This window comes from Balaenoptera physalus (genome assembly GCF_965194825.1).
Source record: "Balaenoptera physalus genome assembly, chromosome: 2".
NCBI classification, from domain to species: Eukaryota; Metazoa; Chordata; class Mammalia; order Artiodactyla; family Balaenopteridae; genus Balaenoptera; species Balaenoptera physalus.
The window spans coordinates 101,229,530-101,241,863 of record NC_138883.1 but is presented as its reverse complement, the minus strand read 5'-3'; the positions used below and the strand labels follow the sequence as shown (position 1 = coordinate 101,241,863).

General features: G+C 38.0%; 1 protein-coding gene and 1 long non-coding RNA gene across 5 annotated transcripts in view; one reads left to right on the top strand and one right to left on the bottom strand.

The window, feature by feature from the left end:
- The window catches only part of LOC309654120, a 35,438-nt gene that overhangs the window by 180 nt on the left and 22,924 nt on the right, over nucleotides 1-12,334 (bottom strand). For 2 of the 3 annotated variants that reach the window (XR_014259897.1, XR_014259898.1), the window contains one exon: nucleotides 1,639-1,709. This is a non-coding gene — a long non-coding RNA (uncharacterized lncRNA). The remainder of the gene's footprint in view (nucleotides 1-1,638; nucleotides 1,710-12,334) is intronic. The other variant, XR_014259899.1, reaches the window with a different exon arrangement.
- Nucleotides 1-12,334, top strand: part of NEDD4 (NEDD4 E3 ubiquitin protein ligase) — a 147,567-nt gene that overhangs the window by 118,508 nt on the left and 16,725 nt on the right. For both annotated transcript variants that reach the window (XM_082444960.1, XM_082444959.1), the window contains 4 exons: nucleotides 679-744; nucleotides 4,834-5,063; nucleotides 5,806-5,927; nucleotides 6,018-6,088. In XM_082444960.1, coding sequence (XP_082301086.1) covers nucleotides 679-744; nucleotides 4,834-5,063; nucleotides 5,806-5,927; nucleotides 6,018-6,088 — 489 coding nt within the window. The remainder of the gene's footprint in view (nucleotides 1-678; nucleotides 745-4,833; nucleotides 5,064-5,805; nucleotides 5,928-6,017; nucleotides 6,089-12,334) is intronic.

Here is a 12,334-nt window from a genome sequence, read left to right as displayed (position 1 = left end):
GACTTGATCTTTTTAGTTGAAATCGTTGTAAATACCGGTATATAAGACGTACTCACATTTAGGTACAATTATTACCATGTATGATATTTACACTACTCTTCTGAGTCAGATTAATGATAGGAAAATCATTTTTCTCGTTTATATAGCTTCTTTTTCCAACTTTAGTTTTTCAGATTTTAACTGTTTCCTAATTCACAAAAATAAGTAAAATTGAAGATAGAGTTCTTGTAGATTACTCTTCTGACTCCATGTTTAGTCTTTTAAAGTAATGGATAAAAAAGGCAACTCCTCAGAGTTCAAGCAAAAAGTATATTTTTCAAATTGTTCCTTTAATGAAGAAATCACTTTGAAAGCCTCTTTAGAAATGGAAATTTTCATTTCTAATATTTCTCTACTTGGAAGACATTTCCTGTTTCTGGCCTGTTGCATTTCAAGAATATTGTATGATGAAAATTACAGCCATAGGAGTTGCTGAATACAGTTTTATCTTAAACAGAGAAATTAAAATTTTTTAAAATTGTATATATGGTTTTTCTTTGAATTAAATTTTTCTTTTCAAATATTCTCTTTTAATGCCTTTAACTTATATTCATCAAATACCCAGAGGGGAGTTTTTTAAATTGTTCCAGAATGAAACAACTTAAACCTTCTTTATTTTTCCAAAATTTTCAACTCAAGGCAGTGCCCTACTCCAGGGATTACAAAAGAAAGTATGAGTTCTTCCGAAGAAAGTTGAAGAAGCAGGTTAGTGATACTTATAACGAGTTCTCAGGAATGATTGTCATATAGACTGAAAGCATGGGAAATGCATTTTAAAAAGTAACAGAGAATTTATTCTATATATTAACAACTTTGAATAGTTTCTTTTAGGGAAAGGATGTGTATTTTTTGAGTACCTGTAATATATGATTAGAGACCACAGTTATTTTATGTCTTCATTTTTCAATATACCTTGTAATATAGAAAAATAGTATTAGAAGTGTGCTTTTAAAGAGCTCTAACCTGGTTTCCTCATGGGTTTGTGGGGTTTGGGTTTTGTAGAAACTAAGCAAGAGTAGCTCAGGAGATTATCCCCAGGCCTGGACTTAATTGTGTAGGAGGGCTCTCTGGATTCCTTTTCTGCTTTGACTATTGTTTTCCAGTGTTAGTCATTCGTTATTTACAGCTTCAAATATAATATATCTCTGCATAATTTGACAGTACAGCTGTGGTTGGAGCAGTCCTCTTATTGCTTGTCTCCTTCTGCTTATCAGAAATGTTCACTACTCTCTTTTCCATCACCACAAATTCATTATGTTTGGAACTAAACTCATCTGCCCATCTATTTCATTTCTGTTGGTGATGACTATTTTTTTTTAGTAATTTTTTAAAATTGAAAGATTCTTTAAATTCCATAGTGCTTTAGTTTTCAAAGGTTTCACACACACGATTTCATATAACTCCATAATAACCCTTCCCCCCACAACCTCTGTATTGCCCCTCCCCCCTTCCCTCTCCCCCTGGTAACCACTAATTTGTTCTCTATATCTGTGAAGGTGATGACCATTTTTTAATGCCTTTCTAATTTGCTCGTGCTTTTCCCCTTGCCCTGCAGTTTAGGAGTACTGCCACTAGGTGGCTCTACTGGGTTACACTTACTTGCCTTCCAAGCCTGAAGCCTGCTTTTCCAGATTCAAGATGGTGGGTCTGCTTCCACAGATATTCTCATCCTAAATTTAACAAAAAAAAAAAAAAATGAAATATGATAGTTTTTTAGTGCAAATATTTTATGCCTGAATAAAGTCCTAAAATGTCATCAATGTTTTAAACTCATTTTCAATAATAATTTTATGTTAAAATCACTCTGGAAATTTGTTTTCTACTTCTTAAAATTATTTGGGATTTTTTTTTTTTTAATTTTATTTATTTATTTATTCATTTATTTATTGGCTGTGTTGGGTCTTCGTTTCTGTGGGAGGGCTTCCTCTAGCAGCGGCAAGCGGGGGCCACTCCTCATCGTGGTGCGCGGGCCTCTCACCATCGCGGCCTCTCCTGTTGCGGAGCACAGGTTCCAGACGCGCAGGCTCAGTAGTTGTGGCTCACGGGCCTAGTTGCTCTGCGGCATGTGGGATCCTCCCAGACCAGGGCTCGAACCCGCGTCCCCTGCATTGGCAGGCAGACCGTCAACCACTGCGCCACCAGGGAAGCCCCTATTTGGGATTTTAAGTCTATTTTGAGTTACTTGTCTGGTAAATATTTTCATTCTTAATGACTATGTACTGGTGGAATAGAAGCACTAGCTTCTCCATTTGCCAGTCTGAACACTTATAAGCATGTTACAGTATTTAATGGTTGTTGAGGCAACAGGTCACAGAACACAAAAACCATAATGAAAGCAGTAATATTTATTGAGCTCTCTCTCCATACCAGGCATTTTTCTTAACAAGTTACATGTATTATCTACGTGTAATCTCTACAATAACTCTACAAGGAAGGGACTATTATTATCACATTTTAGATCTGAGGAAACTGAGGCTCAGAGAAATTAGGCAATGTGATCAAGTTCCATGGTTGTTAGTGGCAAAGCCAGAAACAAACCAAGTGGTCTAGCGCCAGAGTCTATGCTCTTAAGCCACCTGACATATCAGATTGGTGATTAAGAGAAGAAATTACCCAGAATGCAACAAAGATATATTAAAAGATTAAAATTATGAAAGAAAGCTTAAGAAGCATGAAGCTGTTCCAGAAAGAGAGACTGGAGAGCCTGAGGAAGAGGCCGAGAATCTGAATCCTCAGTGTAACAAAATGTCCCAAGCAGGATTTAAAAAATAAAATCCCTATCTGGACACATCACAGCAAAAGAGCAAGATGGAGATGAAACTATCTAAATCAGTGCTCCAAAGCTTTGAGCTGTCTTTATCCTTTTCCTCTGCCTCATCCTTAACATCTCATTAGTTAGGAATAAGGGTGGCCGATCATTACTGAGATCACTGCATGCCTGGTATCGTGTCAGCGCAAGAAATGCGTTATCCTAGTAAGTCCTGAAACAGCTCCCTGAGGGTCGATATTGTTACTGTCCCTATTTTATAGGTAAGGAAATTAAGCCTTCAAAAAGATGTGTGAGGTGAAGCCGGGACTTGAACACAGGGTCCACTGACTCTAGAACCCATGCATGGTTCACCACTCAGCTCAGATGTGGAAATTTCTCCTTCAGCCCTCTCTTCGTTGCCACTGCTCACTCACATGGTCCATTCGTCTTCTCTCACACCGTCTGTGTCAGGGGTCTTTCACTGACCAGCATGCCTCTTGTCTCTCCTTAAAAACACCCTTCACACTTGACGCCATCAGCCTCTGAGAACCCACCAGTCCGATCCTGTGGCTTCCTGCTCAGCAGCTCTTCCTGGTCAGCCTTCACGCTGTCTACACTGTGGCCTCAGACTGCTTCTGTACCTTCTTGCACTCTAATCCCTCCTCTCCCTCCCCTCCTCCTTCTGTACCGTCCAGCTGTCAAATGGCTTAGACTCTTCCTGCATGCTGTTCCTCAGTCCCTCTCTCCCTTCCCCTCTTGAAGCCCCCTTGATTGTCTCACTTGCAATTAATAGCTCAGTCTTTTTGCCCACAGAACTTTGCTTCTATTTCTATTTTAAATCTCAGAATTAGTAACATTTACATTTGTTTCTCACACACACACCAAATTATAAACTCCTTGAGAAAGCGACCACATCTTCTTATGCCATGTTTTTACTCCCTTCTCCTCCCATCTCTGGCCCCACTGCGATACCTACCTAGCATGGGCCTAGCCCAGAGCGGGCCTTCAGTAAATGCTTGCTGAGTCACCTGCACTGTTTGCCTAGTGCCTAAAATTCTAAAATTCCTTTTCTCCAATCTTACCACTTTTTAAAATTGCATAAGCAGCAGAGGAAACTGATTATGTTATGCTTATATCACTTATATAAACTGCTTGTATTATTATGTTTCTATAGGGCTTTCCACTTTTCTTAAATATATTGATAGTGAAATTGATTTTTTTTCCCCTTAGAGCTAACCCTCTTTTTGAAGTGACAAAATATTTATAGTATGTTTTCTTTTCATGGTTTCCACTTGAACGTTGCACACAAAGCACTCAAGAATAAAATATTCAGATATATTTCTATGTAATTTACAACAAGGTCTGCCTAAAAGCATAGTTATCTACATTTGTCGTATAAGCAAAGTATGTCCAAAAGATGAGTGAGGCAACGGAGCTCATTCACTAAGAACAGAGACTCAGGAGCTAAGACTTTCTTAACTTGTATCTTTAGTTTCTTCATCCATAAAATGAAGACAATAATAGTAGCTTCTTCATAGTGTTACTATGAGGAGTAAATGAGTTAACCCATTAAAATGCTGGGAACAGTACTGGCACAGTCTGTAGATGTTAGCACCTGTTAATGAGTGAAGCGGGCAGGCTCCAAGGAGGAAAAGTGGAGGGCAGGGAAGAACCCTGAGCCAACAGGCAGACAAGTAGCAGGCAGTGGCTAGACTGACTGCAGGTCACAGAATGGTCTTCTTCATTGGATCTTAAGACGGAAAGGACGGTTCATGAAGTGCCTTCACGTGAGCCTTATTACCACCATCAGTAGCTGCTTCTTCAGATGTGAAAATCAGAAGTCTATGTAATTAAGTGACTAGAGAAAATGCATGAGTTCTTTCATACTGTGGAGGAAATACAGACAATATACCTAGTCCTGTTTTCCCCGAAAAAGGATCTTGGGCACAGGGTAGAATACAATGAATTTTATAATGTTCATGAGAGAAATGTGTCGTCTTGTTGAATTGATTTAAACCATTAGTCTCTCTTCTCTGGGTTTTCAGAATGACATTCCAAACAAATTTGAAATGAAACTTCGCCGTGCAACTGTCCTTGAGGACTCTTACAGGAGAATTATGGGGGTCAAGAGAGCAGACTTCCTCAAGGCTAGACTGTGGATTGAGTTTGATGGCGAAAAGGGACTAGATTATGGAGGAGTCGCCAGAGAATGGTTCTTCCTGATTTCGAAGGAAATGTTTAACCCTTATTATGGGTTGTTTGAATATTCTGCTACGTAAGTACCTTTACAGTGACTGTATACAGAAAGAAAATCACTGTCTTGAAAGTAACAGAGTGATATGATGCAAGGAAAATGTACATCACAATGTGTCAGAAAAGGGAGACTGTAACTAATGTTGTTTCAGAAACAACTGTTTTAAATTGTGGTGAAATATACATAACATACAATTTACCATTTTTATCATTTTCAGTATATAGTTCAGTGGCATTAAGTACAATACGTTCACTGTTGTGTAACCATCACCACCATCCATCTGCTGAACTTTTTCATCATCCCAAACTGAAACTCCATACCCTTTAAACACTATCTCCCCCATTCCCTGGCATTAACCATTCTACTTTCTGTCTCTATGAATTTGACTGTTCTCAGTACCTCATATAAGTAGGATCATACAGTATTTGTCTTTTTGTAACTGACTTCATTAGCATAATGTCTTCGAGCTTTTATCCATGTAGCAGCATGTGGTAGAATTTCCTTCTTTTTGAAGGCTATATAATATCCCGTTATGTGTATATACCACATTTTGTTTATCCATTTATCTTTCAATAACATTTTGGATTGTTTCCACCTTTTGACCAAAATGACTATTTTTAAAACCATTAAATCCAATGGTCTAATATGGTTCTAACAGAGGTAAACAACTCTGAAAAGAGGGAGATGATTTACAGTTATTTGTCATATTAAAATTTTTGTGTGAAATACAGAAAAGAACATTTAAATGTGGTTATCTTTACAGGGATAATTATACCCTACAGATAAATCCCAACTCTGGATTGTGTAATGAAGATCACCTCTCTTACTTCAAGTTTATTGGCCGGGTAGCTGGGATGGCAGTTTATCATGGCAAACTGTTGGATGGTTAGTATTAAGCATAAAACTTTTTTTTAATGTAATTATCTGAGTTCTTTCACTTGGTAATCATTTTGAATATATTTGATTTTTTACAAGGCTTTTTCATCCGACCATTTTACAAGATGATGCTGCACAAGCCAATAACACTTCATGATATGGAATCAGTGGTATGTCTTTTTCACTTATAAAGTATGATATAACAGGCAACTGAATACTTTACAGGCTTACCTTTTAATAATGAAAAAAATCAATAGATGTTCCACAATACAAATGAACATTTTCCCCAACATTTTATTATGAAAATTTTCTAACATACAATGAAATTGAAAAAATTTTACAATGGCTATGTGCGTATCCACCACCCAGATTCCACAATTGGCTTTTTATCTATACTCACTTGTCCACACCCCCATCCGTCAATCCATCTTGTTTTTTGATGCATTTCAAAGAAAGTTGCATATATCAGTAAATGTCTCCCTAAATACTTCAACATGTTATACATCAATTTTATGCATCTCTTGCATCAGTATTTGAATTGTGATTATTTGTGATGAATGGCATATGTTTTCAAAATGGCAGCCCAAAAGCAAGGCCTTGAGATTAAGCTACTGCAAAGAAACAGAAACCCGATAAAAAGATTGGCTTGCAGGAGAGCACCAGAATCACAACTAACTGCTGAACAAGCATCAACAGGAAGACACTGGAACTCACCAAAAAAGATACCCCACATCCAAAGACAAAGGAGAAGCCGTAATGAGACAGTAGGAGGGGCACAATCACAATAAAATCAAATCCCATAACTGCTGGGTGGGTGACTCACAAACTAGAGAACACTTATACCACAAAAGTCCACCCACTGGAGTGAAGGTTCTGAGCCCTACGTCAGGCTTCCCAACGTGGGGGTCCGGCAACGGGAGGAGGAATTCCTAGAGAATCACACTTTGAAGGCTAGTGGGATCTGATTGCAGGACTTTGACAGGACTGGGGTAAACAGAGACTCCACTCTTGGAGGGCACACACAAAGTAGTTTGTGCATCGGGACCCAGGGGAAGGAGCAGTGACCCCATAGGAGACTGAACCAGACCTACCTGCTAGTGTTGGAGGGTCTCCTTCAGAGGTGGGGGATGGCTGTGTCTCACCGTGAGGACAAGGACACTGGCAGCAGAAGATCTGGGAAGTACTCCTTGGCATGAGCTCTCCCAGAGTCCACCATTAGCCCCACCAAAGAGCCCGGGTAGGCTCCAGTGCTGGGTCACCTCAGGCCAAACAACCAACAGGGAGGGAACCCAGCCCCACCCATCAGCAGACAAGCAGATTAAAGTTCTACTGAGCTCTGCCCACCAGAGCAACAGCCAGCTCTACCCACCACCAGTCCCTCCCATCAGGAAACTTGTACAAGCCTCTTAGATAGCCTCATCCACCAGAGGGCAGACAGCAGAAACAAGAAGAACTACAATCCTGCAGCCTGTGGAACAAAAACTACATTCACTGAAAGATAGGCAAGATGAAAAGGCAGAGGGCTATGTACCAGATAGAGGAACAAGATAAAACCCCAGGAAAACAACTAAATGAAGTGGAGATAGGCAACCTTCCAGAAAAAGAATTCAGAATAATGATAGTGAAGATGATCCAGGACCTTGGAAAAAGAATGGAGGCAAAGAACGAGAAGATGCAAGAAATGTTTAACAAAGAACTAGAAGAATTAAAGAACAAACACCAAGAAGAATTAAAGAACAAACAAAACAGAGATGAACAATACAATAACTGAAATGAAAAATACACTAGAAGGAATCAATAGCACAATAACTGAGGGAGAAAAACGGATAAGTGACCTGGAAGACAGAATGTTGCAATTCACTGCTGTGGAACAGAATAAAGAAAAAAGAATGAAAAGAAATGAAGACAGCCTAAGAGACCTCTCGGACAACATTAAACACAACAACATTTGCATTATAGGGGTCCCAGAAGGAGAAGAGAGAGAGAAAGGACCTGAGAAAATATTTGAAGAGATTATAGTCGAAAACTTCCCTAACATGGGAAAGGAAATAGCCACCCAAGTCCAGGAAGCACAGAGAGTCCCAGGCAGGATAAACCAAAGGAGAAACACGCCAAGACACATAGTAATCAAATTGTCAAAAATTAAAGACACAGAAAAACTATTGAAAGCAACAAGGGAAAAATGACAAATAACATACAAGGGAACTCCCATAAGGTTAACAGCTGATTTCTCAGCAGAAACTCTACAAGCCAGAAGGGAGTGGCATGATACACTTAAAGTGATGAAAGGAAAGAACCTACAACCAAGATGACTCTACCCGGCAAGGATCTCAGTCAGATTTGATGGAGAAATCAAAAGCTTTACAGACAAGCAAAAGCTAAGAGAATTCAGCACCACCAAATCAGCTCTACAACAAATGCTAAAGGAACTTCTCTAAGTGGGAAACACAAGAGAAGAAAAGGACCTACAAAAACAAACCCATAACAATTAAGAAAATGGTCATAGGAACATACATATCGATAATTACCTTAAACGTGAATGGATTAAATGTTCCAGCCAAAAGACACAGGCTCGCTGAATGGATACAAAAACAAGAGCCATATATATGCTGTCTACAAGAGACCCACTTCAGACCTAGGGACACATAGAGACTGAAAGTGAGGGGATGGAAAAAGATATTCCATGCAAATGGAAATCAAAAGAAAGCTGGAGTAGCAATACTCATATCAGATAAAATAGACTTTAAAACAAAGAATGTTACAAGAAACAAGGAAGGACACTACATAATGATGAAGGGATCAATCCAAGAAGAAGATATAACAATTATATATGCACCCAACACAGGAGCACCTCAATACATAAGGCAACTGCTAATAGCTATAAAAGAGGAAATCGACAGTAACACAATAATAGTGGGGGACTTTAACACCTCACTTACACCAATGGACAGATCATCCAAACAGAACATTAATAAGGAAACACAAGCTTTAAATGACACAATAGACCAGATAGATTTAATTGATATTTATAGGACATTCCATCCAAAAACAGCAGATTACACTTTCTTCTCAAGTGTGCATGGAACATTCTCCAGGATAGATCACACCTTGGATCACAAATCAAACCTCAGTAAATTCAAGAAAATTGAAATCATATCAAGCATCTTTTCTGACCACAGCACTATCAGATTAGAAATCAATTACAGGGAACAAAAACATAAAAAACACAAACACATGGAGGCTAAATGATACGTTACTAAATAACCAATAGATCACTGAAGAAATAAAAGAGGAAATCAAAAAATACCTAGAGACAAATGACAATGAAAACATGACAGTCCAAAACCTATGGGATGCAGCAAAAGCAGTGTTAAAAGGGAAGTTTATAGCTATACAGCCTACCTCAAGAAACAAGAAAAATCTCAAATAAACAATCTAACCTTACACCTAAAGGAAATAGACAAAGAAGAACAAACAAAACCCAAAATTTGCAGAAGGAAACAAATCATAAAGATCAGAGCAGAAATAAATGAAATAGAAACAAAGAAAACAGTAGCAGAGATCAATAAAACGAAAAGCTGGTTCTTTGAGAAGATAAACAAAATTGATAAACCTTTAGCCAGACTCATCAAGAAAAAGAGGGAGAGGACTCAAATCAATAAAATCAGAAATGAAAAAGGAGAGATTACAACTGATACCACAGAAATACAAAAGATCCTAAGAGACTACTACAAGCAACTCTATGCCAATAAAATGGACAACCAGGAAGAAATGGACAAATTCTTAGAAAAGTAGAACCTTCCAAGACTGAACCAGGAAGAAATAGAAAATATGAACAGACCAATCACAAGTAATAAAATTGAAACTGTGATTTAAAATCACAAAAAAAGTTCAGGCCCAGACGGCTTCACAGGTGAATTCTATCAAACATTTAGAGAAGAGCTAACACCCATCCTTCTCAAACTCTTCCAAAAAAATTGCAGAGGAAGGAACACTCCCAAACCCATTCTATGAGGCCACCATCACCCTGATACCAAAACCAGACAAAGATACTCAAAAAAAGAAAATTACAGACCAGTATCACTGATGAATATAGATGCAAAAATCCTCAACAAAATACTAGCAGACAGAATCCAACAACACATTAAAAGGATCATACACCATGATCAAGTGGAATTTATCCCAGGGATGCAAGGATTCTTCAATATACGCAAATCAATCAATGTGATACACCGTATTAACAAATTGAAGGATAAAAACCATATGATCATCTCAATAGATGCAGAAAAAGCTTTTGACAAAATTCAACACCCATTAATGATAAAAACTCTCCAGAAAGTGGGCATAGAGGGAACCTACCTCAACATAATAAAGGCCATGTATGACAAACCTACAGCAAACATCATTCTCAATGGTGAAAAACTGAAAGCATTTCCTCTAAGATCAGGAACAAGACAAGAATGTCCACTCTTGCCACTATTATTCAACATAGTTTTGGAAGTCCTAGCCATGGCAATCAGAGGAGAAAAAGAAATAAAAGGAATACAAATTGGAAAAGAAGAAGTGAAACTGTCACTGTTTGCAGATGACATGATACTATACATAGGGAATCCTAAAGATGCCACCAGAAAACTACTAGAGCTAATCAATGAATTTGGTAAAGTTGCAAGATACAAAATTAATGCACAGAAATCTCTTGCATTCCTATACACTAATGATGAAAAATCTGAAAGAGAAATTAAGGAAACACTCCCATTTACCATTGCAACAAAAAGAATAAAATACCTAGGAATAAACCTACCTAAGGAGACAAAAGAGTTGTATGCAGAAAACTATAAGACACTGTTGAAAGAAATTAAAGTTGATACAAACAGTTGGAGAGATATACCATGTTTTTGGATTGGAAGAATTAATATTGTGAAAATGACTATACTACCCAAAGCAATCTACAGATTGAATGCAATCCCTATCAATTACCAGTGGCATTTTTTACAGACTTAGAACAAAAAATCTTAAAATTTGTATGGAGACACAAAAGACCTCTAATAGCCAAAGCAGTCTTGAGGGAAAAAAACGGAGCTGGAGGAATCAGACTCCCAGACTTCAGACTATACTACAAAGCTACAGTAATCAAGAGAGTATGATACTGGCACAAAAACAGAAATATAGATCACTGGAACAGGATAGAAAGCCCAGAGATAAACCCACTCACCTATGGTCAACTAATCTATCACAAAGGAGGCAAGGATATACAATGGAGAAAAGACAGTCTTCAATAAGTGGTGCTGGGAAAACTGGACAGCTACATGTAAAAGAATGAAATTAGAACACTCCGTAACATCATACACAAAACTAAACTCAAAATGGATTCAAGACCTAAATGTAAGGCTGAACACTATAAAACTCTTAGAGGAAAACATAGGAAGAACGCTCTTTGACATAAATCACAGCAAGATCCTTTTTGATCCACCTCCTAGAGTAATGGAAATAAAAACAAAAATAAACAAATGGGACCTAATGAAACTTAAAAGCTTTTGCAAAGCAAAGGAAACTACAAACAAGACAAAAAGACAACCTTTAGAATAGGAGAAAATATTTCCAAATGAATCAACAGACAAAGGATTAATCTCCAAAATATATAAACAGCTCATGCAGCTCAATATTAAAAAAACAAACAATCCAATCAAAAAATGGGCAGAAGACCTAAAGAGACATTTCTCCAAAGAAGACATACAGATGGCCAAGAAGCACATGAGAAGTTGCTCAACATCTCTAATTATTAGAGAAATGCAAATCAAAACTACAATGAGGTATCACCTCACACCAGTTAGAATGGGCATCATCAGAAAATCTACAAACAACAAATGCTGGAGAAGGTGTGGGGAAAAGGGAACCCTCTTGCACTGTTGGTGGGAATGTAAATTGATATAGGCAGTATGGAGAACAGTATGGAGGTTCCTTAAAAAACTAAAAATAGAATTACCATATGACCCAGCAATCCCACTACTGGGCATATACCCAGAGAAAACCATAATTCAAAAAGACACATGCACCCCAATGTTCACTGCAGCACAATTTACAATAGCCAGGACATGGAAGCAACCTAAATGTCCATCGACAGATGAATGGATAAAGAAGTTGTGGTACATATATACAATGGAATATTACTCAGCCATAAAAAGGAACGAAATTGGGTCATTTGTAGAGATGTGGATGAATCAAGAGACTGTCATACAGAGTGAAGTAAGTCAGAAAGAGAAAAACAAATATTGTATATTAACGCATATATGTGGAACCTAGAAAAATGGTACAGTTGAACTGGTTTGCAGGGCAGAAATTGAGACACAGATGTAGAGAACAAACGTATGGACACCAAGGGGGGAAAGTGGGGGGTGGGTGGTGGTGTGATGAATTGG